Raw genomic sequence first — 27,620 nt, 5'->3', positions numbered from 1 at the left:
ATGTATGGGTAGCAGTAAGAGCTCGGAACAGTTTTCCAGGGAACATCGGGCCATTCCCGGGCCCCTGTTCTGAGCAGTTTCCCGGGCCGTTCCCGGGCCGTTCCCGGGCCGTTCCCGGGCCGTTCCCGGGCCGTTCCCGGGCCTGCGCGCGCTCCCGCCCCCCGTGTCCGCGTGTCGCGGCCGTGTGACGTCACCGCGCGCGATGACGCAGAGCGGCGAGCGCCGGCGGGGCCCGCAGTGGGGGCCGGACATGGCGGCGCGGCCCGGCCCGCGGGAAGATGAATAAGGGCTGGCTGGAGCTGGAGAGCGACCCCGGTGAGCGCGGGCACGGCACCGTGTAGCGGGCGGGGCTGGGGACGGGCCGAGGCACAGCTCGGGGCGGCGAAGGGGCTCTGAGGGACACGCGGGCGGCGGGGCCTGAGTGGGGGGGACGTGGCGGATGGGCCAGGGAGGCTGCAGGGCCGGGCTGGGGGTGTGGGGGCACGTGTGGGGTGCTAGCGGTGGGACTTGTGGTGTATGGCTGGAGTTTTGGGGGGGCTGGGGATGCGGGTGAGGTGGTACAGTTTGGCGGGGGTGCGTGTATGGGGTGTGCAGGTGAAGTTCTGGGGGGCTGCGGGTGCACCGGTGAGGCTGGGGTGGTGCGGGAGCACAAGTCAGGGGTGTCCCCTTCCCGCTGCCCTGGGGTGGATGCTGTGGCAGAGTGATGGAGTTGTTTCAGGGGTTGGGATTTCAGGGCCGATGCTGGTATTGTCTGAAATGTAGTTTTAGCCCGTTGTTTTAACTGAGTCCCTGTAGTGTGGAATGGGGCTGTCCTGTGCAAGGCTGGGAGCTGCTCTCTAGGATGGGGTGGTGAGGTTTTGGGGCTGTGGGTGAGGAAATGTGACCTCTGGAGTTATCCTTGTCTCTTGCACTCAGCAAAGGATTCTGTCTGGTGTCGGTGTCCCAGTCACCCCCAATTTTGCTGTCCTTTATTCTCTTTACTGGTACTTGGAAGAGGCTGAACTCATTCCCCTCCTGGCCTTCATCATGGAAAAACGTCCCAGGACATGGTTTGGATTCCCACAGCTGGGAGGGAAGGTTATTTGCTTGGGGGACAGTCTCTCTGGACAGAAGCAGGGTTTTTTGGCTATGTGGCAGTTTGGCTGCAGAGGTGGCAGCTGGGACAGATGTTAGGAGTGACCCATGTGCTGCTCTCAGCTTCCAGCACATCCCAGTAGCTGAATATCTCCCCACTGGCTCTGAGTAGGGCTTGGGGTGGAATCTGTGGGTGCTTTACTGGTCAAGAAGGGTCGGTGGATCCAGGTTTGGGTGGGGAAGAGAGCCCTGGGGACATCCAGGCTGCTGGCAGAGTGTTATGTGGGCTTGGGGACACCAGGATGTGTCCAGCCAAGCCATATAACGTGGTGGGGGTGTTGGAGTGTTCCAGGAGACCTGTCAGCAGCAGGGCTGTGCCTCTTGTGGGTGCTGAGGAAAAATGAAATGCTGAATTATGCCAGAGAAAAAAGTGGGGTTGGAAGGGGCCAGGAAGGTGATGGGGTGTCGTGTAATGGCCTGGCCTCCCACTGGCTTTGAAGCATGCTATTTCCACAGCATACTGCTTCTCACTGACCGTTTTGTAAGAAATACAATGTTTTCTGCTCAATTAATGAAGATTTTTTGCTCCCAGGAGTTTCCTTCCTGTTGTAATAATTTCAGCTTTGGTTTGGAAGCCCCTTGGGCTCTTCTTAATTGAGTCACATACATCAGGGTCCTTAAATCCATTGCTTACAGAGATGTTTCTCTGGATTTAATCCTTCTTATTGGTATTCCCTGGACTTCCTCCCAGGCTTTCAGCAGCCTTTCTAAGGGAGGCTAAAAAAGCAGATTTGTTATTCCAGTCTCGAACTCGCTTCCTCCACATGCAGAGTGACTGCCTTTGCGCCAGCATCAGAGGGGCAGCTGCTGCTCAGATATCTGATAATCCTTGTTTGCTTGTGGTTGTCTCTGTGCCCCTGATTATGTCCTCCTGAATTTTGTAGCCATTAGAGACAGGCTGTTGGATTTGGTTCCCCCCAGAGAGACAGGGAGATGAAGATGAGCTTCTTTCAGCCCTTGGACTTCCCTGCAGCCCTGTTGCTGTGATCTGGATTTCCCCTCACTGATTTTCACTAACATGAACAGAAATGATATTTTTTTAAAAGTATCTTGTGATATCTTCAGTCATTTATTTCTCTGGTTACAAGTGTATGTGTGTGAATTCGGTGCTCCCTGCTGCTCACTTGGCAGGCCAGCTGCAGTGGGCTCTGTCAGGAAAGAGTTGGTTCAGGTCCTCTTGAGGAAGAGGATGGTCAGTGGGGATGGAGGGATGAAGGGAGTTGGAGCACTCTGAGCTCAGCAGCCTCACTGCTGGGACTGGGTGTGATCCTGGTGCCACTCTGCTGTGGATTCTCTGGCTGTGCCTTGGCCTGGGACCATGTGGGACTCTCAGGGGATGATGGCAGTGGATTTCCTCTCTGCTCTCTTCAGACAGAAGTAACCTGTTGGTTTTGTTCCTTTCAGGTCTTTTCACACTCCTGGTTGAAGATTTTGGTAAGTCCTAGAAACCTTTCTGAGAAGTTGGTTTTGTGCCTGACATTACCCTGTCCTTCCTGGGGGGCCTTACACCAGCTTCTCTCCTTTGTCTGCAGGGGTCAAGGGAGTGCAGGTAGAGGAGATTTATGATCTGCAGAGCAAATGCCAAGGGTGAGTCAGAGGCCTGAGAGTGTGAGTTGTGCTGAGCAGAGTGGTCTATGGGTCTGGGAACTCATGGCCAGGTGTTCAGAGGGGCTGTGTGGGCGGGCTTGTCTGTCATGGAGATCTGAGATGTAAGTGATGGACCAGGAGGGCTTCCTCAGGTTTAGGGCAGCTGAATCCAGGGATTCAACTCTCTGTCATCATGCAGAGGTGGTGTGGTTGCAGTGTGGGCTTTCTCCCTGTCCTGGTGCTGTGAAAAGGCTTTGAGGCTGTCACTTCTTAAAAGCCATTGCTGAATGCCTCTCAGAAATAAATCCAAGGTGAGTGTAAAAGGAGGGTCATTCAGTGGCCAGTCAATGTCCAGAGGAGATTTTCCCATTTCTTTGTCTTCAGCCTCTTAAGACTTGTCAATCCCCAAAGTTTTCAAGCTTGATTGTAGGCTGAGCCAGGAACATCAGTGCAGGAGTGTCCTTGGTAGTGTCGGGCTGGGGGATTGTGGCAGGGATGATCACAGCCAGAAAGATGGCACTGGTTGTTCTGCTTTTCCTCTCTCTTTGCTGTGCTGTGAAACAGAGGTTTCTGATGCTGGGCAGAGCAGCCCCAGTGGTGTGGCTGGTGCAGAGCTCTGCTGCTTTCTCTGTGCAGCCCCGTGTATGGGTTCATCTTCCTGTTCAAGTGGATTGAGGAGCGCCGCTCCCGCCGCAAGGTCTCCACGCTGGTGGACGAGACGTCGGTGATCGACGATGACATCGTCAATAACATGTTCTTTGCTCACCAGGTAGGCTCCAGGCAGGGGAAGGTGCATGTGGGGTGTCTCCTGTGACACCTCAGGGAAGCAGTGTGGGACTGACAGGCTGCACTGATCTTGCTGGTCATGAGGGCAGCATCTCTTTCCTGAGCTCCAGGTTGGAGGCAATCCAGTGAGGGCTGGGAGGCTGTGGCCTGCACTATGAGCAGAGATGCTCGTGGGGCATGGTGAGGCTCACTAAGTGATACTGATTTCCCTCCTTCCTGTGAGAGCTGAGGTCAGGTTGCTCACAAGTGCTGATGGTTCTTGCATCAGTGCTTTCAGTTGATAATTGTCAACACAGGGATTGTTGAAAGGCTGCCTTGTTCCTGCTGGTTAAGTTGGTCTTTGTGTTACTCTCTAGCTGATCCCCAATTCCTGTGCCACCCATGCCCTGCTGAGCGTCCTCCTGAACTGCAACAATGTTGACCTGGGCCCCACGTTGAGCCGCATGAAGGATTTCACCAAAGGCTTTAGCCCTGAGGTAGGGGCAGGGTCGGGCAGGGCTGTGTGTGGGTGGCACAGGTGGTTCTGCCTCTTGCTCCCCTTGTGGGGTGATGCTCTTCATAAGCTGGCTCCTTCCCTGCCTCTGTGGCTGCACACTGCAGCAGGACTGCCTCTTCTCTCTCATATTCCTGCCTTGCTGTGCTCAGAGCCTTGGTCCCTTTAGGCTGGACACAGCTCTGAGCCTTCTGTCATTTACTCCCTGTAAGCAAAAGTCCTCCTCCCTTCAGACCAATTGTGAAGTCTGTTTTTCTCTAGCTGTAATTTATTCAGTAGAAATGGTGTGCTTTTTCCATCTTGGACTTTACCTGTAACTCAGAAGAGTAGAGGATGTGCCTGAGGGTTTTTGTCCTGCTCCTGTGGGTAGATGGAGGGAGGAAGTGGGAAGACGAAGCATTTTATTTGTTCCCTGTCACTTCTCAGCTGTTCTCCTCTCTTGCTGTTGGCTGCAGAGCAAAGGCTATGCCATCGGCAACGCCCCGGAGCTGGCCAAGGCCCACAACAGCCATGCCAGGTGAGTGAGGGGCCTGCAGCTGCCTCCATCTGGAGGAGGCAGGCTCTCCATGGCCTGTGTCCCTCGCAGGCCGGAGCCACGGCATCTGCCGGAGAAGCAGAACGGGATCAGCGCCGTGCGCACCATGGAGGCGTTTCACTTTGTCAGCTACGTGCCCATCAAGGGACGGCTCTTTGAGCTCGATGGGCTGAAGGTCTATCCCATTGACCACGGTAAGAGCCACCTTTCCCTGCCTGCTGACACAGGTGAATAGCCCCCTGGGGTGTCCAAGGGTATTGTTTTTCATTTCTTAGTGTTAACTGGTGTTGGTGGAGAATCGCTCCCAGGTTTCTCCTGAGTTTTGACAGCTAATTTTGGAGCCTGCGTGCTGGGGACTGTGCCTAGAAAGCAGCTATTTCTAAATGCACTGCTTTCCTTGCCATTTTCCTCCCAGTTGCTCAGGGCCATAAGGTCATTCAGCTCTGAAATAACTTCATATAACAAGGAGAATTTATCTCCTTGTGCCAAATAACCACTACGTGTTGAGACAGCTGGTCCAAACAGATCCCACTGGGCTGCCCAGATTACTCCCTTCTCTTACAACTTGACCCCTCAGTACTGTCATTCAGGCAGTTATTTATCCCTGCCAGGTTTCTGTCTGTCAGTCCCTTTGGTAAGGTACCCACTTCCTGTACCTGGTTTACTTCAGCATGGCCTGCTTTGCTAAGTCCAGCTGTGTGTTGTTATCACAGGGCCGTGGGCAGATGATGAGGAATGGACGGACAAAGCCAGGAGAGTGATCATGGAGCGCATTGGCCTGGCCACTGCAGGGTAATGTCCTGGCCCATGGGCCAAGCACTGGCCCCTTGCCATATTCCCCTGGATTATTTGTCCTGTGCTTTCTGAGTGGCAGGTTGTGGAAATGGAGGTGGAGGTTGCCTATGGAGAGGTGCAGGTGCTCTGCTCCTTGCTTTCTGTTGTCTGCAGAGCATGTATTCCCTGTGTGATGCAGAGTCCCTGCAAATGCTGCACAGTGTTAGGAGTGGCCTGGTTAGGTCTGTGTTAGCTCAAGTCCATAGGAGAAGGAGTGGTGCTTCTGGTCTTGAGCTGGGCCTCTTGGATGCTTGGGCATGAGGCTGACAGTACTGGCATAGGTTGCCTAAAGATGGAATCTCCATCTCTGGAGCTATTCAGAAGCTGTCTGGATGTTGTCCTGTGACTAGCTCTGGATGATATTGGTTGGAGCAGGGCCTGGAGCAGATGAGTCTCATAGGTCTCTTCCCACCTCAGCTAACCTGTGACTCTGAGAGTGTTTTGTGTGGTAGCGGAAGAAACCTTGTACTGCTTCATTGGCCACCGTGAGGTTGACCTGGTTTTGGGGAGAAGCCATGGGTGTGTTGGTGTTCAGTGCCTGGCAGGAGGTGGGGATGGGGCTGTCACCATGATCCTGTGGCTGAGGGCTGCTGCCCTTCCTGCAGGGAGCCGTACCACGACATCCGCTTCAACCTGATGGCCGTGGTGCCTGACCGGAGGATGAAATACGAGTCCAAACTGCACATCCTGAAGATGAACCGCCAGACTGTGCTGGAGGCCTTGCAGCAGGTAGGACAGCCCAGCCCCTGAGGGAATGCAGGGCTGCTGTGGGGAATAGGCTTTGTCAGGGCATCTACCTGTGCTGCCAGGGCCCTGGTGTTAGGGGTTTGGTTTGGCCTTGGGAAAAATCTTGTGGGAAGAGGACATAGCCAGCCTCACTGCTTGGCCATTGCTGCTCACCTGGGAGGTGGTTCACCTGTGTTTTTTGTGTGCCTGGGCACTTGGTGTTGGCTCACCCTCATGAGCTCTGCAGTGCTTGAGTGGGAAGGATGTGGTTTGGGTCATTGCTGGTCCAGCATGCAGCTTCTCTGTCATTTGCTTTACAGCTTATCCGAGTAACTCAGCCTGAGCTGATCCAGACCCAGAAGTCTCAGGAGTCTCAGCCTGGTGAAGAGGCAAAGCCAGCCAGCAGCAAGACCGTGACTCCAGAGAGCACTCATCCAGGTAGGGCCTTGTACCAGCAGTGTTGCCAGCCTGGCCTGCCATGGAGTGAGTGCAGGGTGGTGACAACAGCTGGCTCACCTGGGGCATGGTGATGCCTGTGTGCCTGGGGCTGTGTTGGAGGGTGTGAAGCTTGAAAGTGGGAGGGCTGGAGTTTGGGGACAGCGGTGACAGATGGAGGTGGTTGTGGTGGTCTGGGAGAGTGCAAGACCTCTCACCAGGGTGAGTAAGGGGTGGTAAAGGAGTAAGAGGTGACAGTGCTGGTGATGAAAGGCAGTGCTGTGCTTGTGTGGCAGATGGCACTGATGAAGCCACCAGCCAGGGCCACCCCACGGCCACGCAGAGCCCGCCCAGCAAATCCAAACCGGTGCCAAAGACAGCAGCGAGCGGCATCAATGGGGCCCCTCCAGCAAACCCCAACCCTATTGTGCAGAGACTGCCAGCCTTCCTGGATAACCACAACTATGCCAAGTCCCCCATGCAGGTAGGCTGGAGCGCCAGGCTAGCAGCACAGCTGATTCAAGCTGAGCTCTTTGCCTGCACCCCCTCCCCTCTGTGGGACCACAGCTGTCAGCTGGCCTAAGCCTGGCCCTGCCTTGCAGCCACCCTGGCCTTGTACTAACCCAGGCTGGTAGGGGAGAGGGTAAAAAAAGACTGACCTGACAAAGGAGGTTTACCTTAATGTGGATCAACTGAATAACAATGGGGAAGGGTCCCTGTTTCAAAAGAGCCAAGTCCTGGTGTTGGGCTGGACTGAGGACGAGTCCTCTGGGTTCTTCCTCCTTGCCCTGCTGCCAGCAGGCCTTCAGCAGTGGTGTGTTGCAGGAGGAGGAAGACCTTGCAGCAGGAGTGGGTCGCAACCGGGTCCCAGTCCGACAGCACCAGCAGTACTCGGATGATGAGGATGACTATGATGATGATGATGAGGAGGAAGTTCGTAACACCAACTCAGCCATCAGGTGACAGCTTGAGCTGTGGGTGGGGGCTGGGAGCTGACATTTGCAGAACCATCAGCAAGGACTTCCCTAACCTCCTTCCTTAGATCTTGATAGTTCCATTCTTCTCTTCACCTGCCATTTTACTTTTCACTCACTGGGTTTTGTAAAGTCCTTCTGTAGCTCTTTACAGCCAACTCTGAATTTCAGCTGCCTGAGAGTAACTGGGTATTGGCAGCAGGCTTTGGGGCTTTGAGGAACCTTGGTTCCACAGTGCTGATTGCCAGTTCTGCTCCTGGTGTTGGTGTGCTTAGACTGCTTCTGAGGCCAGGAAGTTGGGGTCGCAGCAAGGGAGCTTTGGGGGCTTTGGAAGAAGAGCAGGGGGTACACAGCACCCTGTGCCCCCCAGCAGTGTAGGGATCCCCAGGGCTGAGTGGCTCAGTGGTGCTGAGGTGCTGCAAGAGAAGCTGGTGACACTGGGAATGATGTTGAAATGTTTCAGACCTTGTTTCATGCCAGCAGGCAGCCTGGACTGCTGAGCACAGAGCTGGCAGTGTCCATGGTGGGCCCCTACCTCTTTCCACCAGCTACTCACCTTCCCTGCTGTGTTTCTGGGCAGGTACAAGAGGAAAGGGCAAGTGAAGCAAGAGCACGTGGCAGGGGCTGCAGATGGCCAGCTCTCTGTCCTGCAGCCCAACACCATCAACGTCCTGGCTGAGAAGCTGAAGGAATCTCAGAAGGATCTTTCCATCCCCCTGTCCATCAAGACGAGCGGCGGGGGCGCCGCCGTGGCCGTGGTCACGCACTCCCAGCCGTCCCCCACGCCCAGCAACGAGAGCACGGACACGGCCTCAGAGATCGGCAGCGCCTTCAACTCCCCGCTGCGCTCCCCAATCCGCTCGGCCAACCCCACGCGCCCCTCCAGCCCCGTCACCTCGCACATCTCCAAGGTGCTGTTCGGCGAGGAGGACGGGCTGCTGCGCCTCGACTGCCTGCGCTACAACCGCGCCGTCAGGGACCTGGGGCCCATCGTCAGCTCCGGCCTGCTGCACCTCACCGAGGATGGCGTGTTCTGCCCGCTGGCTGCTGCAGGTAACTGCCTGCTCTAGGGGGTGGGGTCCTGCCTGGGCTGACAGGACAGTGTCCTTTGACTTCGGGGGTGATGCCAGTCCTTTGTGGTGGCTCCTAATGCTTCCTTCCCCTGTGTGTAGATGGGAAAAACTCCCCCTCTTCCATCAAACCCGGTGAAGAGGCCCCGGTTGCGATCAAACTGGAGGAGAAGGAGGGCAGTGAGGCCAGTGACAGCAAAGAGAAGGTGGGACTTGGCAGGACCAGTGATCACCCTGGGGGGGAAAAGTATTCTCCCAAGGTGAGTTTTGTGCTGCAACAGCCCTGGGAACGTGGAGCTCACCCGGAGGCGCAGCAGCGCTGGCAGTGACTGAACTGCATGTGCACGGTGTCCCCTCGCGTGTCGTCGCAGCTGTGCCTCGAGGCACAGGGCATTGCAGGTTTTGTGCCTTGCGTCATCTCGGGGACCTTTGCCTTGGTAGTGGGCACAGACCCTGTCTCTGCAGCTGAGACGTTCAGCTTGCTATGCTCTCTTCTGGGCCAGGAGCTGGTGAGATCCTGCACCCCAAGTCCCATCCCGCTGGTAACTCACAGCCTGTCTGTGCCCTCCAGCTAGGGGCACCACCAGGCTCAGGCAGCACAAGGGCACCAAGGGCTGCCTGGAGGAGAGCTGGGTAGAAACTGCTATCCCAAAGGGAAGTCTTCAGATTTTGTTTTTGAGGGGAAGCAGGCCCTGTGGGTGGAGGGTGAGGGGGTGGATTCTGGGATACAGGCAGCCCTTCCCCTGTCCCAAACCTTGGAGCTGGGGCAGAACTCACCTTGCCTGGGGTTAGCCATAGTGAATTCCCTTCAATGAACTGATCTCCTTGTTTTCCCCTGGCAAGTGTTTTTCCTTTGATGAATCATCTCTCTCCTAACACAGAGATGAGCACCTGCCAGCTCACCCTGCTGGCTTCTGGGCTGTGGTTGGGTCTGTGCTCATGTTTGGTCTGCTTGATCCCGGTAGGAGCTGCTGGCACTGCTCAAGTGTGTGGAAGCAGAGATTGCAAACTACGAGGCCTGCCTGAAGGAGGAGGTAGAGAAGAGGAAGAAATTCAAGGTGTGCTGCTGGCTTGTTTGCACTGCTGATTTAGCTGTCCAAAGGCTTTTGTCTGGGGTGGTTTTATGTAAAAATGGAGGGAGAGTGGTTCAGCTGAGAATGGTGATGAGGAACATTCAGAGTCTCTTCCTTGTTACTAAACAGCCCAGTGGGGCAGAGCTGTTACCAGGACAGACCACAGCCCTGGGCCAGCACTGGCGGCCTGGGGGAGGGTGATACAGTGCTGGGATGTACACCAGCACTGATAGGAGGCCTGGGAGAGTCAGCAGAGATACCTCCTCTGTCCACCTTTACCTTTTCCCAGCTGCTCTTTGTGGAACATGCTGGCATCTGAACTGGGATGGAGACAGTCCCAGTTGTGCACTGGCCCAAGAGAGGCTGGGAGGTGGGTGCCTTCCTGCTTCAGTCTCCCTAGTCCATGGGCTGTGCCAGGCATGCCACTTCTTTGTCCCCTGTTAACCTTGAACTCTCCCGTCTCCCTCCCCCCTGCTTGTGGTTTATTTGTGGATTTGTCTCTTTGTAGATCGATGACCAGAGGAGAACCCACAACTATGATGAGTTCATCTGTACTTTCATATCCATGCTGGCCCAGGAAGGTGAGCTGTGCTCATGGGGCAGAGGGTTTGGGGCACTCAGCATGATGGAGCAGCAGCTGGGAGCCTGGGCTGCTCGCCTCGCCTGGCTCCCTGTTCAGGCCAGGCCTGGGGCACAGGCTCGATCTGGGGAGCCACAGATTTCTGCTTTCTCCTTCCACTATATAGTCCCAAGAGGTAGCCACTGATGGCTTTTGAGTGAGAGAGGCAGGGCTGCCCTGTGGCAGGGGTAGTGCCAGCCCTCCAGGCCCGTGTGTGTGCTCTCCCTGCAGGCATGCTGGCCAGCCTGGTGGAGCAGAACATCTCGGTGCGCCGGCGGCAGGGAGTCAGCATCGGCCGCCTGCACAAGCAGAGGAAGCCGGACCGCCGGAAACGCTCCCGCCCCTACAAGGCCAAGCGCCAGTAGCCAAGGCTGGCAAACAGCAGTTGGGCTTTGGGGCTTTGGGCACTGGCACTTGCATCTATGTTACCTTTTGCCCAAGGAAGAGGGACCACAGTGACAAGCCCTCTGCCCAGGTGGAGCCTGGGGACAAAGGGAAATCGGGTTTTCTCTGCACCTAAGCTGTGAAAGGCAAGAACCTGTCTGGAGGAGTCCCTGCAGCAGAAGGGAGTCTGGAGTGCTCAGCTGCCTGACCATGCCATGGCAGCAGCCAGACCTTGTCACCTCTGTCTCAGTGCCCTGGCTGAGGACTGTGACTGGAGGGAAGGAGCCCACCCAGCTGGGGATGGGTCTGGCCTTGTGGGAACGCTGGCAATGCCCACGTGAGGCTGTGCTGGCCGCAGCTGGCTGTGGCTTGTGTCCTCCTGTGTCCGGGCCTTCAGCTCTGTGCTTCCCTGGGATGTTCATGTTTTCATGATGTTCATGTTTTCTATCCTTCTCCCTCCTTTCTCCACACTGATTTTTGGACCTAACCTAGACTCTGGCCATTCTTAACAAGGTGGCCCCAGGACAGAGCCACTTTTGCACCCACCCCACACTGCAGTGCCTGGTGCTGGCTGAGCTCCTGGGGGTGGTGACACCTTCCCCATGTAGCCTGGCTCCCCAGAAGGCCATGGCAGCTCTGTTGCTGGATGAGGGTGGGTAGACTCGTCTGTGGAGCTGGGCCTTGTCCCCAGCCCTCTGTGGCAGTGCTGGGAGTGGCCTGTGCCTCTTCCTGCCCTGGCTGCTCTCCCTGGGACCAGCTCTGTGCCCCCGGCAATGCCTATGGGTCACACAGGATTGCACCAGCCCCAGAGAAACCCTGTGAATTGTGAACAGATCAGGTGCTGGGCATTGCACGAGGGTGGACTCTGACTGTGGCTTGGTAAAGCCTCTTGGCAGGGTTGCTGCAATGGTGGAGGTGGGATGGGGGCAGCAGCAGAGGGACCCCCCCCCACATCTCTTCCCCCTGGCTGGCTGCTAACCAGAGCTTGCTGGTACAGCCTGGCTGCCTCCTGCCAGCCCCCAGGAGCTTGGCAGAAATCTGAGATATCAGAGGTGAGCACTGCTCCCTAGCACTGTCCTGAGGTGGAGCTGCCACAGGAGAGGACTGAATTTTTTCAATATGTGTGCAGATCTTGACTATGAAACAGTTCTTTTGGTATTTGTTGAAGGAAAGAAAATCCTTCTGTCTCTTGCTGTGTCTAATATCAAGTGCTGTAAATAATGGATCTGTCTGAAGGAATAAAGCTATCCTGTAATGGCCAGCCATGGAAGAAGTGTGTGAGGGAAGGAGGTGGAGGGCAGTGGGGCTGGGAGCACCATGTGCCAGCTCCAGGCCCTGTTATCCCTGCTGGCAGCTCATCTCTGGTCTAGAGATTTGAAGTAATCATGGGGAGTGTGCAACAATACCAGGCTCCATTTATTGACACACCTCAGCAGGGGAAGGGTAGGACTCACCTCAGCAGAAGGAGGGCAGGAGAAGAGGGCAGCAGCCCAGCTCAGGCCCTCAGCTGCAGTGGGTTCCTGGGCTGGCTCACTGCATTTTCTGGCTAAAAGTCCAGGGCACAGATCAAGGCTGTGCCCCGTTTGATCCAGTGCTTCTCTGGCTTGTCCGTAGGGATCTCCACAGCAATCACGTAGTTGGTGGAGTGGCCCGTTGTTGACAACGTGCCTGTAATGGGGGAAGCAAGGGTGAGAGGGTAGTGCTGCTGCACACTGCCCATCCAGGAGCCCTTGTCCCCACCCTAAGCCCGGTGACTGGCTGGGCAGGGCTGGGGAAGCAGGCTTGTGGCCTTGAGCAGAGCCTGGCCATGGGCACTGCTGCAGAGCCAGTGTGCCTGCTGCTCCATCTCCTCAACCGCAGCAGGAGAAATCTTTTCTCCCTGGCTGGCCACTGCCAGCAGTGCCTTCTCTATGCCCATGTAAGGCAGGAGGAACTCCCTGCTGCCCCTCCTAGCCGCTCCTGCAGCTCCCCTGCTTCTGCAAGTCTGCCTTTAGGGCACCTACCTGCGCGAGTGAGAGTCTTATAGATGGGGCACAGGTAGGAGCCGGATTCTGGAGGCTTGCGGTTGGCGACAGGCAGCAGCCAGATGACAGCCATGTCCGTGTAGAGCTCCTTGGGGCGGGACTCGGCCAGCTTACCCGCGGCCGCGTCCCAGCGGGCGCCCTCCAGGAACAAGCCGTGGATGTAGCAGCCCACTTTGGGCTGCTGCGTCAGCTCCTTCACCGACTCCTTCATGACCTGCCACGGGGAGGGGCCGCCGGGCCCTGGCTCAAGGCGTGTCCCTGGCGGCTCAGCCCCCAGAAGCCTCTTAAGCAGCCCTTAGTTAAGCCAGCGCTGCCAAAAGAGAGCGTGCCACAGCTCTCAGAGGGGCAGCCTGGGACAGGGCTGGTGGAGGGGGATGTGGGCAGGTCTGGAAGCAGAAGCCTCTGCCAGCCTTGGGGAGGTATCTGGCAATGTGGGTGGGTTGGTGTATCCAAGCACAAAGAGGATGATAGAGCCATAGGCAGCTGGGTAGCCTGGTGGCTTCACCTCTTGGGCAGGTCAGGGCCTTTGTGGCTTTCTAGCAGGAGATTCCAAATAAATTCAGACTCTCCACCTGATTTACTGACCTGGAAGCTAAACGAGATGGTATCAATGGAGATGACAGACTTCCTGGCAAAGTTCTGCAGTGTCCCGGTGAGGAAGGCTTGGGGGAAGAAGAATCCACTGATCCAGAACACAGAGGGGATCCCATGGCTGATCCAGTTCTGCAGGAATTCAATCCGCTGCACCAAGTCGTTCACCCAGGATGCCAACGGCTTCAGGGATGGATAGGCCTGTGGGGAACCCACAGAGGGAGGTGCTGAATGCACTCAAGGACAGCCTAGACCTTGTGCCTCTGAGAGCTGCCCAGAGCCCAGGGGCTGGGAACAACTGGGAGCTGCACGAGGCAGGAGACACCTCCGTGCCAGGGGAGCAAGAGCCAGCTCCATGTGAGACAGCCCAGTCCAGCAGCAGCTGATAACCCATTCCTCTGGTTTGGGTGAGCTCTGGCAGCAGCTGGGCTGGCTGGGGTACATACCTTGGCATTCCATATTTCAGGAACAGTGTTGTTGTACAAACTGCTGGCCATCAGCTCCAGCCGAGAGGACATCACGACCAGGCCCTTGAGAGCTTTCAGCAAATCCTTCAGACTTAAGGCAACCTCCTCCAGGAGCTTGTTGTACCTACAGAGAAAGGGCAGAGGGAGCAGAGTGACTCTCTGCAGTGGTTTTATCACCCATTGCCTGCCCAGAGGGGGTGTGGATCTTTATACACAAGTGAAGCTCCTCCATGTAACTCCCAGCCCCAATCCTCTTCAACAGGGTCTCACAGCTGCTCCCCCAGCCCTAAACTGCTGACTGTTACAGATGGAGACGGAATCAGCCAAAGGTCCTGGCTGGGACAACACAGTTGCTAGTGTGACTGCCAACCCCACTGTTGTGCTCAGTACTGAGGTTCCCAAAAGGTGGGTGGCAGCAGGGGCCTGCACATCTCTGCTGTTCCCTAGGACGTGATTCCACAGGAGTTTTACCTGATCACCTCCTGCACCAGCACTGTGTTCATGGATTCTTCATAGAGCAGTGGGTATTTCTCAATCACTTCCTGCACGTTCATGGTGTCAGGCAGCTTTGCCAGGATGTCCTTGGAGGTCTCCTCCACAATCTGGAAGGAAAGCAGCAAGTGGCAGCATCCTTCTAATCCAGCCCCAGGGCTGCTGAGAAGGAGAGCTAACGCCAGCACGGCAGTGCCATCGCTGGAACCCAGCAGGCAGAGTGGCACCTGCTGAGAGCTGGTGCTTGTACTCACTGCCCATGCTGGGCACTGGCTGCCAGAGCACTGTCAGCACTGGGGCACCCACCTCTTCCCTGCTGCGGCCTCCCAGTGAGATGGTCTTGGGCTGCAGCTGTGAAATGGCCCCCAGCAGTGCAAAGGTCTCGTTCTGAGCGAAGGTGATGTCGGCATTGTCGTGTAAACCAAAGAGCTCCGGGCTGTCATTGAGAGGCAGGCCCTTGACATATTGGAGGTAGCCCTGGAGAGGAATCCACAAAGACTCTGGGACCAAGATCAGCTGAAAATCCCTAGGTTCTTACAAACTTATATTCCCCCAGGGACCTGAAAGTGCAATGGGTTTCAGAGAGGAGAGATCCCCTTTGCACTGTGACAATCCCCCTGGATCAATGAGCTGCAATTTGTGACTTGAGTACTTACATTGAGGTCAGAAGAGGTACTGATCTGCTTGTAGACACCTGATTCTGAATAGGCAAAGTCAGGACTTAAAACCTCAGGTTTGTAGAAATCTTCCAAAATGCTCATGATGCAGCGCCGGTCCCAGTCGTCGGTCACACGGCCGCCATAGTTGATCTCCCCAGCTGTGTATTTCAGAACCTGCAAGAGACCCCACCGTGGTTCTGATCCATGGTTCTGATCCATGTCTGCATCATGAGCCTGTTCCCTCGCAGGAGGGGCAGCTCTCACCTTGTAGGGAATTTCTGCATATTCGTTCAAGAACATTTGCAGCTGACTGATGCAGATGCGGAGGTCTCCGTCTGTGAACTCATAGGGGATATTGAACCCCAAAGGTCCAAACTTTCTCCTCTCCAGCATGTTCCCATGGAAGAAGCAAAGTGACAGCAACAAGGATTTAAACTCTGTGACCTGTGGGAAACAGGGAGAGTTGCTCAGCTTGGGAGGAGACATCCTTGGAGGGAGTTGAGTCCTGCTGGGACCTGGCAGAGCAAATGTGCCAATTCAGGAGTGCCAACTGGAGCTTGGAGAGGGGGAAACCTCAGTCACTGGTGCTGTGCTGGGGAAGTCCATGACTCACTCCTTGCAAGTGCCTTATGCCAGGCCTCTGAAATACTGTTGCTTCTGTTTCTCAAAGTAAAACTTCCAAGTGGCTCTTTACAGATGTGAGTTTATGAGAAACACCTCCTTTAGCACATGGATTCTCTAATGGGGAGGAAGATCTATGACTAGAGAGGAGCTTTCCAGGTGGAAAGCATAGATTGGAGCAGGCACAGAATGGGGACAGCAAGCCAAAGCACAATCTGGGTCTTACCTTGGAGCAAGAATTCAAGAAGTCATCACTGAAACTAATGTAGGACTTGAGCAGGTTGGCCTTGACCCCACGGGGGGGCTCAATGGTCATCTTGGAGCCATTCTGGAGAATGGACACAGGGAAGCGGTTGCTTGGTAGACTGGTGAGCCACAGGCGAAAGTCTGGATGCACCTGGAGGTCCAGAAGGCAGCAAGTGCTCAGAGGGTGCAGGCACAGCCCCTGCAGCTGCTCCTGCACTGACCCTCTGGTTCTACAAGGAGCCTGTAGATAGGTCTGAACTAGAGCTGGGCTCCTCCCAGGCTCCAGCCTCCTGCCTGCTATCCTCAGAGTGGGCACCTGCTCAGTTAAACATCGCACCTTGCTGGGGTCAATGGCCTCAATGAGTCTCTCCAGTGAAGGCATCCAGCTGGGGGCCAGGTGGCAGTTCTGGAAGAAGACCCAGTTGCCCTGCTCCATGGCACTGTGCAACATGGCTTCAGCACGGGGGCCCTGCAGAGGCAGAAAGGGAGAGCTCAGAGACCCTTCCCATGGCATTCTGTGCTGTGCTGAACAGGACAGGGAGGCAGCTCCCTGGAGCTGGCTGGAAGGACCTCTGTCCAGAGCCATGGCCTGGCTTTGCCCCCATGGCTCAGCTGGACCTTTGCTGTTTGATGGCACAGCAATGTTTTTTTACAGCTTTTATAAGCCTGTGAGGGAGGGTGGAGGGAATAGAAGGACTACAGATGGATTTGGGAAGTTAGAAGGCACTGTAATGCAAGCTGCTGCAGCTCCCACCCCAAGGAGGTAGAAGCAGAAGGTTGGTGAGTAAGGGTCCTGGGGCGTGGGGGTATTTTCATAGTGCTGCAAATGTTTGACCTACTTGGAGCTTGGTGAAGTTGATACGAGTGCCAGGACACTGCTGTTCCAGGAATGCACTGACAGCTTACCTGTCCTTGGCCCAGAGAAATGGCAGAGAGCTTTTGTGTGAACTTCATTTCTTCAGCAAACTTGTAGAGGTCGGCAGCGGGGTCAGTGCCTGGGGACAACACGAACACCAGGGGTGTGGTGGCAGTGGACTCCTTAAACACGACTGAGAGGTCAGTGGTCTGCAATTGAGAGTTAGAGTGGAGAGGCTGTAGTGGAACACACCTCAGCACCTCCTCAACCTTCCTGGCCTCCAGCTCTCCTCCAAGGCTCCAGTGTCCTCTTGGGTGCCAAGGCCAGGAACATGATCAGTGAGAACCACGTGCAGCTCTCCTCTGGCTGCAATATGGTCAGACCATGAAGCACTTTCCCATCTGTCATTTGAACTCTTCCCTTGTACACCTGCAGTATCTGCCCCCTCCTGGTGTGGTTTAACTGGTGGGCACCAGAAAGGCTATCCCTCATCTGAGACACAGGTATTTCCCCAGCTGTGGGAGGAACACTGTGGCTGTAGAGGGCCATGAGCACCCTCACTGCAATGGGTGGCCCATTTCTCACAAGCCTGAGGCCTCCTGCTCCATTCCTGTCCCCAGCAGCACCTGCTCCTGGCTGGTTACCTGAGGCTCGATGAAGCGCTGGTCCAGGTTCCGCACCACGAAGTCCTGCATGGCGTTGGTGACCTTGTCTCCACGCAGACACCGCAGCACCAGCAGCTTCTGGAAGGCATCAAGCTCATCTTCCCACTTGCCAGGCAAAGGCTCTCTGCAAAGCAATTAGGTGCATTTTGGGGGGATGTGCCAGATCCCACACTCCACAAGAAGTACTCAAGTTGCCTGCAGTGGCCATTGGGGCTTCATAAGGGACAAGGACCTTCCAGTCCCTTGGCTGAAGTTGTTGTCTGTAGCTCTGAAACCATCAGCAGGCAAGCCAGAACTGCTTCCACTGGGGAAACAGCAAATTCTGCTGGGATAAGGCATTGGGATAAGGCTCTGCCTTGGGCAATGGTCACCCCTGAGAAGACAAGGCAGTGCCTCATCCTTTCCCTTGCATGGCCCTGCACTCGGAGCAGAGCTGGCACTGTGGCTGTATCAGCTCCTCTTGCTCTCCTAGGGATGTCATGTGCAGTAGACCTAAGCTGACAAAGCAGGGGACACTTGCCTGTGAGGGCTCTGGCTGTCAAAAATGGTCCTGAACCCTTCAAGGCTGCCTGCAAAATCGTTGTCAAAGCCAGAGAAATTCTTCAAGCTGCTCAAGGCCAGGATGTCTCCCCATGCTCTCTCATTCAGCCAGGCTGGAGCTGGGTTTTCCTTCATCTCCTTTATGGCCCCTCCTGACAGCAGGTACCGCCACTCATCCTGGGAACAGGATAGGATTTAGTCATGGATAATAGCCCACCCACCTGAGCCCACGGCACAGGGTGCCATATCCAATTAAAATCCTGTAGTATCCTTCTGGCTGCTCTCCTGCCAGGTGTGTGTGTCAAGGAGTAGCTGAGCTGGAGGGTCTGGTGAGATCAACATAGTGACTGCTCAGCTGCCACTCTCTGCTAACCCCTGCCTGCTCCCTCCAAACTTATTAACCTTTGCAGCAGTCAGGCAGCAAACTGGCAAAAGCTGCAGGGGATTCAGGCAGCTCTGCATGTAGACACAGAGAACAGTTGGAAAGCTGAATAAAGACAGAGGCCCTGTGTTTGTCCAGCAGGCTGCCAAGCCTGTCACCAACCCCAGGGAACAAGGCTCCTTCCCCATCCAGCACACAGTTCTAGGGGCTGAACAGGCTGTGCCCGAGCTGCCCTGATGGGATCCCCTCAAGGACTGAGGAGAGTTGCTCACCATATCGATCTTGCCCTCGTTCATCAGGATCCGGGCACTGACCAGGAAGGCAAACATGAGCTTGTGCTTCTCGAAGAGGCTGCGGCACATGTTGCAGTACAGACTGAAGGTGATGTAGTTGTTGATGTTCTTCACCCGCTCCGTCAGCTCGTCTGAAAAAAAGGCAACAACCAGACAAGGATGGCAGGTGCCATGGGGGATGTGGAGGGTGCCCTCACATCACCTCTGGGCTCCTGGTCACAGAGGCACACCCACACCCTGCCCAGGAAGGACAGATGCTGCTCTCACACACAGACCGGGTGCAGATGTGGGCTGAGGGAGAGAGGAGAGGAAGAGCAGAGGAGAGAGGGAGAGGGCTGCTCTGGGCAGGCACCTGCTTTCTCAGAGTTACGGATCCCCAGGAGGAAGATGTTGAGGAACCACTCGAGGGAATACTGGTACATGGGGTCCACGTTGGACAGGTCTGAGACACAGAAGTAGAGGATCTGCGAGCGGACAGCCACAGGCACATACTGCATGCGCGTGATGTTGATGTCCTTCTCTGTCTGCTCTGCCACTGCCACCTTGGCCTGGAGGACAGAAGCGATGTCATGGTTAGTGGAGTGCTGGCAGGGGATGCACAGCTGCAGGGGGGACAGCACCTTTCACTTCTGACCTGGATCTCTCCTGCCTTCAGCTTGGATGCCTCCAACACTTTGATGAGCTCCAAGTCATCTACAGGGTTTCCCTCAGAAGTGCTGAGCCGATAGAGGATCTGGTCTTCTATCACCTTTAGCTCCTGACGCATCTGGGCATTGCTGACAATTAGCTGGTTTCTGTCTTCTTCTAAGTCAGGCCGCTCTGCAGCCACCACTTCTCCCAACAGCTGGTCCTCCAAGCCACTGCAACAAAAGCCATGGAAACGAGGGTGGCAGGTGAGGGGACAACATGCCCGAGGGTCTGAGGACTGCAGAATGAGGCTGAGCAGCATGGGCAACTAATGGGGTAAAAGCAGGTACCTGGGTGAGAGGGTGAAGTTGATGAGGGTGAGCTTTGTGGAGACCTCAGGGCTGTAGTGAGGGTTGGGCAGCTTTGTGGTGATGTACATCTTGAAATCATCATGGTAGGGGATCACTGTATCCCCCAGCTTCAGCACGGTGCTGCCTTGCTGTTTGAAGGTCTGTACCAGAGAAGGACAAATACAGGAAAGCTGGGATGGCTCCCTCTTGTGAGGGAAGGCATCCTGCTCTGCCCTGGACTCTGCAGTCAGGAGAGTCAGAAGGCTCTCAGGACAGAGGAGCTCCAAGCTTCCCTGTGGAACTAAAGGCCTGAACATGAAGACAGCAGCTGTTTCATGGCCCTGCCTCCCAGCAGAGGTGCCTGTTGGCAGAGCACCAGTGTGTGCAGGAGGCTGTCAGGGTGTTGGAGCCCTGGCCAAGGCATGGGACTCACCCATCCATGTGAGTTCTGTCTGCCCAGGGAGACCTACAAATGCACCCCACCCCATGGCACCCTGGCCAGCTGGCCCTTACAGCTCAGCCAGGCACCCCCTGCCCCCCTTGCCAAGGGGAGACACCAGACCTCTTTCAGCAGGACAGGCTCAAGGACTGGATCCAGCTCCTCGCCGACATTCTCCAGCAGGAAGGGCTTCCCAAAGCTAATGGTGTTCTCCAGAGTGGAGAGGAAGTCCCGGTCACTCAGCTTGGCCACCTCCAGGCTGTTTTCCCTCTCCTGAAAGGCAGCAGGGCAGGGCAGGATTTCTGTGGTGTCCTGCCACCTTCACATCCAGCTCTGGTGCACAGTACACCTCTCACTGGCCTGATTTAACTCTCTGGGGCAGCAGAAATAATAGGTTTTCTTGCTCAGCTAGACTTTGGCTATTTTGGCAAGTTTATCCCACATCAGCAGGAACTAGAGACAGCTGAATGAGGTAGCAGAAAAGGGGGAAAGAAGGACCATCTCCTTCACAGAGCCATACCCCTCTGGAGCCCCACACTGCTAATTCAGGGCAGAGCCTACAAAGTAAGAGCAGGTGGGTGGGAAAAGCTCTCAGGGAGCAAAACAGGAGCAGCTGCCTCAGCTTCCTGCCTGATCCTTTAAACAGGCAGAAGAGGTGCTGGTCAGTGTCTTCAGCACTTTGGCAGTAGGGAATGTACTCAGCAGCCAGGTATGTGTCCCTCATCACTCTGTGCTAGAAAACTGAAAATCATTCTCAGGAAATGCTGGTGTTGTTTTGTGAGGTGAAGATTCCCAGAATGTTAGTGGGCACCCATCAGAGTGGGAATGGGATTTGCTTGCTGCCTTGTTTGCTTATATGAGGGCTCTTCCTGCCCTGTGCTGCTTTCCCTGAGAAGGGAAATCCACCTGGGATGAATGTGGGTGTGGAGACTGTCTGGTGCTGGTTGGATTGGGCTGGCACAGCATGGGGCTTTGCAGCTCTAGAGCCCAAAGCCTGAGGTTGCTCTGCACAGCTTGTGACAGAAAGCTGTTTCCCCTGTCCTGGCAGATCTGGCTTTCCTCCCCACAGCTCTTACCAGATTCTTGATCCACTTGTTTGCTTGTCCCTGTGGGTCTATGTAGTGATTCCAGCGCAGGGAGAACTGGGTTATTACCCCGTTCTCCACGGACAGGGCATCGTTGGGTAAACCAGCAATCTAACAGGGTAGAAAAAGTTGTTGGCACACCTGGTAGTGCACACAGGTGACCAGAGAGAAGCCCTTGCTGTCCTGGCCCCTGAGTGCTCCCAGTGGGTGGACAGGGCATGGTGGTGAAGGTACCTCTGCCAGCAGCCAAGCCCTGGGGTGGAGCTGTGCTGTGGGGTCAGGCTTGGGCAGGCTATGGCCAAGGACAAGCCTTACAGGGCAAGGCTGTTCCCCTTTTTGCTGCTGCCCAAGCCTGGCAGCAGTTCCAGTTCTGCAGTGTGGTCATTATCCAGCTGCTTGGTGTGGGGGCCTGTCCTTTGGTACAGGGGATCCTGGTGAGTGCTGAGCTGGCAGTTTTGGACTTTACCTGAGGCCCCTTCTTCCTCAAGTATTGTTTGGTTTGGGTTTTTTTGAAACTTGCCTGCCAGGAGCGGATTTCCACGGGGTCTCCAAGGGTGCTGATGAGGCTTGCATCCTCACTGTGGGGAATGTCATTGTTGGCCAGCTCCTCCATCCACTCCTTGGACAGTGCTGCACGGTAGTCTCCCTGCCATGAGAAACACGATCTCAGCCCTTCTTTAAGTTGTACCCAGTCTATTGTGAGTATCTAAACCCTCCTGTTCCCATTCAAATGGGCCCTGTGCAGCCTCTTGCACAAGTGGACAGAGATCCAGGAGGGATCTCGCAGCCCTGTGTCCTATTCCTTTCTCCCTGGCCTGGACAGCAGAGCTGTAAACTGCATGCTGACCACTGCACACTTACTGTGAAAGGGCCCAGGTAGGCTACGAAGCCAGCTGCAAACAGCACATCCCCAGAGCTGTTGGTGATTTTGTCATCCAGGCTCTCCACAGTGTCCTGCCAGCGCACCTTCTCGTCAGCCAAGCTGTTGATGAGCTGTGGGAGAAGTTGCACTTGTGAGAGTTGCTCTGAGGTCTAACCTTGTGTCCTGGACCTGCTGCTCTCTGGGTAATGCTGCAGGTGACTTTGGTGACCAGAGGTTGGGGTGGCCCCTGACACATTCTGAATTCTGTTTGGCTTTAAGCACTCAGTCCTGGGATTACTGAGCTGCTTTCAGATGTCTTGGAGACCTATTGTTAGCTGAGGAAGCTGTGCATGGGAGGACAGCAGCTTTTTACATCAGTGCCTAGCTAGCTTAGCTTTCCAGTCCTGTTGAGCTGCTGGGATCAGGCCAGGTAGCTTCAGCCTAGCATTGTCATGAGCTGCAGGCACATGGATGTTTTCACCACTGTGCTGCTTGATCTGGAATTGAGTTGCCTCACACAAGCAGGCAGAAGCTAGCACTGTCCCTTACCACGTCAGCACGGGCCAATCTCTCCAGACACTGCTCACACTTCCTCTCCAACTCCTCCTTATTGGCTTTGCAGGTCTCGTACTTGGCTTGCAGGGCAGCAATGCCATCTTCAACCTCCTTCAGGCGTTGCTTGGCTTCGTCAAGGACCAGCTGGGTGGCACGCAGGTCCTCCTCTGCCTCCCGCAAGGCTTGCTGGGGACATGCACAAGGAAACAGTGGGAATGTGGTCAGGCTCTTCCCCCAAAAGCCAGAGATCTTGAAGCAAGAGCTGGTTTTCCTTAAAAGCTCTTGCTGATAAGTGTTAGCTACTGATATTTCAATATCTCAGTCAATCCAATCCCTGGATGACGAAGGCATTGCATCCTGACCTGCAGAATGTAGTGATTCCCAGCAGCTCCTGCAGAAGGGAGCTGCCAGTGCTGTGTTCCTGAACACCAAAGGTAACTGGGTCACAGTTTCTTACCCGCTTGGGCTCCACGACCTTGGCCACAAAGTGGTACTTGTGCATGGCACGCACCCACTGGCAGATGGAGGTGCAGGCTTTGGAGACCTTGGCAATGGCAGCTGGCTGGAACTCCTCATTGTCAATGTAGGGCTGGATGGCCTTGATCACACTCTCTGGAATGTTGTCCTGCAAGGAACGGTGGGAGAGAAGGAGACTCTCCTCAATCAGATCTCTAGCATGCTCATCACTGATCTCCTAAGGGTTTCCCCCAGAGGCAGCAGCACCCCAGGACCTGATAGGATGGTCAAGGCATCATGCTGGAGCAAGAGGAATCAAATGACTGCATGTTGAGGTCTGAGAGACACAACTGTGGGATTGGGTAAATCCTTTCCCGTAGCACTTCTATCTAGCTCCTTCCCACAAAAGAGCAGGGGGACAGAATGTGAAGACTTGTGTGTCTGGGTCCCATTGCCCAGGGCAATGAAGTGTACCCAACTCACATGATGGCTTCCAGGCCAAATACACCCTCGTCCTTGGTCATGCTGAAGGGTGTTGCCCACAAGGAGCTCAGTTTGTTACTGCTGTGAGAAGATGTGTGTGAGGCAATACCTGATCCCAGCCACAGCTTCCTTCTGCCACTGCTTACCTTATCATAATCATACAGGCTGTTCAGGAACTGCACTGGGTCCTGGAGAAGGGCCCTGCCTGGCTCCCAGTAATCATCCACCTTGGTGCCTATCTTTTCTCCTGCCACCTTTTTGGGCTTTTTTCCATGCATAATGCAGACAGCTTCAATCACAATCTTCACACCAGGGGGAGGCCGCTGCAGGGCTCGTACCTGTAAAACCCAAATGGGAAACAGGGGGTTAACCTGATTCTCTGGGAGATGGGGTGCTCATCCCTCCCTCAGCTGGGCCAGAGGACACTGGGAGCAGAGGCAGGACACTTCAAGGATGCAATACACAGGCAGGAAGGAGAGAGGCATTTGAAGGGAAAGTTGGTTATCAGAAAGGGCATGGAGCAAACTAAACATAGGCTGAAAAAGCCTGCTCTGCTACTGTAATAGGTGTGTCCCTATGGGCTGAATATGTCTTGGCAGAGGAGATAAATCTGTATGGCCCTAGGGAGAAGGCTGTATGGAAATGGGACACAGGCTTTCTCCCTTGTTCTGTGGGCTCTCATTTGTCTTGTACCCCACCACAGCAATGATTTGATCTTCAGCACTTGTGGAGAGACTGCTTGAGTCTCCCCTCAAGCAGGCACCTAGCAGTGCTGCTGCAGCACCCTTGGGATGATTGTGGGTGTCAGGACCTCTGAGGATGACTCCTGCTTTTTCCCTTCTAGTGCTGACCATCCTTGCCATGTTCAGCTGGAGGTATTCCCAGGCCTTCCCACTGGACACTGTCAACAGAGCAGCAGACTTTATGGCAAAGCTGAGGCTGATCTATCCCCCACGCAGACACCCTCTGTGAGAAGGACTTTGAGTGGCTCTTTGACTGCCCTGAGACAAAGCAGTTCCTTGAGTGGTTCTGCAGCACGGTGGGTGAGGAGAACGTGCTGAGCCCAGCTGAGGTGGAGGCCTATGAGGCCCTGCTGGCTGCAGGCAAACCCATCCTGGAAGGTGATGCCTTGGAGGAGGCCCTGCAGATGTGCTGCCAGGTCCTGCAGCTCCCAAGCTCCATAGTGGATGAGGGGTCCTCTCAAGAGGCCCTGCAGCAGGAGCTTCAGGAGCTGAAGCACCACCGTGACTGCCAGCTCTGGAGGTACAGGAAGCTGCTGGCTTGGACAAATAAGCTGCAGCACGAGAAGAAGTATTTGGAGGAGGAAGAGAAAGTGGTGAAGCAGGAGTTGAGGGTGGCTCATATGGACTTGAAAGCAAAGATCTTCAAAACCAGAGCTGTCCTGAGCCAGGTCAGTGAGGCTGCAAAGCAGGTGTCAGAGTGTCCTGAGAACATGGAGATGGGCCAGGTGCCAACACTGCTGTGCCAGATGGATCTTGCTCCTTACCTGGAGCAAGAACAACAGGCCACTGATGCATTTGAGAGCTTCATCCAGCAGGTCCTACCAGAGAGTGTTCAGGCTCCAGATGTTTGGGAAGCCAGTGCACAGGGAGAGAGCAGCCTGAAGGAAGGTCTGGAGGCTGAGACACAAATGGACTCATACTGTGAAATACCAGAAGAAAGAAGAGGAGCTCCTTATGAAGAATGCACAAAAACACTGTGTGTGGGGGCACCAGCAAGCTGGGGAAAACTGGTCCAAGGCTCAAAGTCAGAGCTCCTAGTAGAGGGAGGGAATGAGAGAGACAAGTTGAGCATGGAGAGTGAGGAGAGAGATGGCAGCCAAGAAGTCACAGAGAGACGGGACACCAAGAAAACATCAACGCCAAAAAATTTTGGGACTGATGAAGATGAGCTGCTGGAGGACCAAGACAGCTTCTGGAAGGAGCTGAGCCAAATAGAGACAGCTCATATCTGTGCCAGGAGGGAGGTTATAGTCACAGCAGCAAAAGTGGAAGGTGCCCGTGCTGCGCTGGAGTGGGCCCAGAGGACTCTGGAAGCTCTTGAGGATAACCAGGTAGGCCAGTGCCCCCACTCCTCCACATGCTCTGCAGCAGGGTCTGCCTGTGCCTCCTGCTGACGAGCTGGGAGGGGTGGCAGGGGCAGGCAGCGCAGTGTCACCGGGCTGTGTTTGTGTCCCCTGCCCAGCAGGCCGTGGAGGCCGAGCTGCAGAGCCAGGCTGCCGTGCTGCCCGGGCAGCTCCGCGCCCTGCGCTCCGACATCGCGCACGCCCTGGCACAGCGGCTGCCGGCCCTGCTGCGGGCAGAGGCACGCCGTCTGCGCCTGCCCATCCTGCACAGACACCTCAGCCTGCAAGTGGCCCGGCTACAGGACACTGCCAGGAGGCAGGAGGAGGCAGCTGCGTGGCTGTTGAGCCAGCAGAGCCGTCTGGAGCTGCTGGAGCTCCAGCTGAAACGGGAGAGAAAGGAGCTGGAGCACAAGGCTGCTTGGCTGGAGAAGATCGAATCCGTCATGATGGAATCCCAGACCAGGCTGCCCAAGCAGCAGATCGACTTCAGAGGTGCCAGGCCCTCCCAGGAGGGTCATCCACACAAATGGATAGACCCCAAAGACCTCACTGCTGTACGGTAAGGGCCTGGGGGGTCTGAGCTTGAAGAACAAACTGGGTGTAGGGACAGTGGTGTGGGAATGGTCGAGACAGGGAGCAGACCCAAGCTACCAGATAGACTAGCAGTGCTGTTCTGCCAGTGCAGAGCCATTGTGACTCCATGGTGGTGTGAAATGCCCCAGATCTGCTTCTTTCTGGCTGGCTTGGATTGATGAAGCAAAGTGTGGGCTTGGAGAATGGAATGAGTACAGAGAACAGAAGTGTTTTCTAGAATGTTAAGGTAGAGAGTGTAGAGGCAAGTCCTCAGCCATGGAGAAGGAGAGCTGGGCCACAAGAAACCACAAGCTGCTTAGAGCAAAACCTTTCTCTGACTAGGTGTCCTGCATTGACTGGGTCTTCTCAGTCTTCCCTACACAGTTTTGGAGCAGCTGGTGCTAGTGTCTGCCAAAAAGAAATCACACACTGGCTCTTGAGCCAGCCTGCTCCTTTATGGAGCTCTTCCCAGAGCTCTGTGACACGGGATGCTCACCAGGAGTGGCTGTCTTCTCATTGCTGACACACATCAGCTTGCATCCCAGTCTTACAGTGCACAACCACCTCAGAGCCCTGTTCTTGCTCAGTACTGGTGCTGCACTCACAGCTCTGGCTGGCTGTCCCCTCTCACAGGCTCTGGGACATGCTGATGGGGAAGGATCAGAAGAAGCAGCAGCCCTTCCGCAGCTATGCAGCCTTGGCAGCCAAGTGCTCCCAGCTGGTTCAGGACAAGAGGGCACTGGAAGCCCAGCTGGAAGCTCCTCTGCCCCAGGTGTCTGCCCTGGAGTCCTCCATGGAAGTGCTCTATCACCAGCTGTACAGCAGCTCCAACCAGCTGCAGCTCTCCTCGCCGGTAAGGAGCACTGCCCCTGCCCTGGCCTTGCAGGGTGGCAGGGCCAGCACTGGGGACCCCCTGCCATCCTCCCTGGGTGCAGGGGGGACACCTCGCTGCCTCTCAGCCACAGAAGGGAGGGAGCTGGTGGGTAGTTTGTTTCTGGGGTGCTGAGCTGTTCCACAGGTATTAGGAAAATCCCCTTATTTCTCCATGTTCACATGAGTTTGGGCTCTGTCCCTTAGGAGATCTCAGAGCTGATGCAGCAGTTGATCATTGTGGAGGATGACCTCTACCAAAAGCTGGCAGACCTCCTGAGTGACTTGGAGGTGAAGCGCAGGTCTCTGGAGGACCCCATCCTGCAGGCAGAGCGCAGCCTTTATGTGCATTTTTACTGCAATGAGGACAGGCTGAGGCAGGAGGTGGAGGAGCTGGAGAAGCAGGCATCAGCCTCCTCCAAGGGACCCCCGAGGGAGCTGCCCTATGGAAAGGAGTAGGTCAAAGGGATCCTTGCTCCCTGCCACAGTGGTGGTGTCCTCTTTTGTTTGGGCTGGGTCCCTAATTCTGGTCTGGGAGAGAACTCTGGTGGTCTCTGCTCTAGTGTCATGACCTGGCAGCTGGATTTAAAAGAAACTAGGAGCTTAATCCTTAAATACAGAGTTTCTGGGGGCTGGTTTAGATGTCGTGTAAGAAATTGATGCATCTTGTGGCATTGGAAGATTTGGATAGACAAGACACTTCTTGTGCCAGCTCTACAAAAGGATGGGTGCTGGGGGCAAGTGGACC

At 55.4% G+C, this 27,620-nt stretch overlaps 3 protein-coding genes across 4 annotated transcripts in view; 2 read left to right on the top strand and 1 right to left on the bottom strand.

The window, feature by feature from the left end:
* Window positions 1-213: 213 nt before the first annotated feature.
* Window positions 214-11,911, top strand: BAP1 (BRCA1 associated protein 1). 2 transcript variants are annotated; one of them, XM_036391092.2, is made up of 17 exons: window positions 214-315; window positions 2,539-2,568; window positions 2,667-2,721; window positions 3,358-3,490; window positions 3,864-3,983; window positions 4,456-4,517; window positions 4,587-4,729; window positions 5,249-5,327; window positions 5,975-6,098; window positions 6,416-6,533; window positions 6,827-7,014; window positions 7,356-7,489; window positions 8,085-8,557; window positions 8,677-8,780; window positions 9,540-9,632; window positions 10,156-10,228; window positions 10,498-11,911. In XM_036391092.2, the coding sequence occupies exons 1-17, from the start codon at window positions 279-281 to the stop codon at window positions 10,629-10,631; spliced, it is 2,100 nt and encodes a 699-aa protein (XP_036246985.1). In that variant the 5' UTR covers window positions 214-278; the 3' UTR covers window positions 10,632-11,911. The 2 variants fall into 2 exon arrangements, with proteins under 2 accessions (XP_036246985.1, XP_036246984.1); XM_036391091.2 differs by having other exon boundaries at window positions 8,677-8,834.
* Window positions 11,912-12,045: 134 nt separating this feature from the next.
* Window positions 12,046-27,620, bottom strand: part of DNAH1 (dynein axonemal heavy chain 1) — a 72,089-nt gene continuing 56,514 nt past the window's right edge. The window contains 24 exon segments of the mRNA XM_054516078.1: window positions 12,046-12,318; window positions 12,654-12,888; window positions 13,260-13,466; window positions 13,712-13,856; window positions 14,204-14,334; window positions 14,531-14,701; window positions 14,881-15,057; window positions 15,148-15,327; window positions 15,731-15,901; window positions 16,088-16,219; window positions 16,657-16,815; window positions 17,251-17,391; window positions 17,788-17,988; window positions 18,466-18,617; window positions 18,839-19,034; window positions 19,121-19,346; window positions 19,464-19,624; window positions 20,026-20,175; window positions 20,979-21,098; window positions 21,508-21,633; window positions 21,849-21,980; window positions 22,399-22,590; window positions 22,862-23,029; window positions 23,490-23,681. Coding sequence (XP_054372053.1) covers window positions 12,197-12,318; window positions 12,654-12,888; window positions 13,260-13,466; window positions 13,712-13,856; window positions 14,204-14,334; window positions 14,531-14,701; window positions 14,881-15,057; window positions 15,148-15,327; window positions 15,731-15,901; window positions 16,088-16,219; window positions 16,657-16,815; window positions 17,251-17,391; window positions 17,788-17,988; window positions 18,466-18,617; window positions 18,839-19,034; window positions 19,121-19,346; window positions 19,464-19,624; window positions 20,026-20,175; window positions 20,979-21,098; window positions 21,508-21,633; window positions 21,849-21,980; window positions 22,399-22,590; window positions 22,862-23,029; window positions 23,490-23,681 — 3,987 coding nt within the window. The 3' untranslated portion in view covers window positions 12,046-12,196.
* Window positions 24,163-27,331, top strand: LOC118691860 (HAUS augmin-like complex subunit 3). The gene is given in 5 exon segments (XM_036391286.1): window positions 24,163-24,291; window positions 24,293-25,417; window positions 25,549-25,988; window positions 26,636-26,855; window positions 27,080-27,331. Coding segments are annotated over 5 exon segments (2,166 nt in total).

The sequence above is a fragment of the Molothrus ater genome, chromosome 11 (assembly GCF_012460135.2).
Source record: "Molothrus ater isolate BHLD 08-10-18 breed brown headed cowbird chromosome 11, BPBGC_Mater_1.1, whole genome shotgun sequence".
NCBI classification, from domain to species: domain Eukaryota; kingdom Metazoa; phylum Chordata; class Aves; order Passeriformes; family Icteridae; genus Molothrus; species Molothrus ater.
Note: the sequence above shows the minus strand (reverse complement) of the source record. Positions and strands in the feature narration are given on the sequence as shown.

What these genes read in the sequence shown, in the direction of transcription:
- BAP1 (XM_036391091.2), top strand. Translation starts at nt 279, where the DNA reads ATGAATAAGGGCTGGCTGGAGCTGGAGAGCGACCCCG. An exon ending in AACACCAACTCAGCCATCAG is followed by an intron (nt 7,490 to 8,084) that starts GTGACAGCTTGA and finishes GTTTCTGGGCAG; the next exon opens with GTACAAGAGGAAAGGGCAAG. An exon ending in GGGAAAAGTATTCTCCCAAG is followed by an intron (nt 8,835 to 9,539) that starts GTGAGTTTTGTG and finishes TGATCCCGGTAG; the next exon opens with GAGCTGCTGGCACTGCTCAA.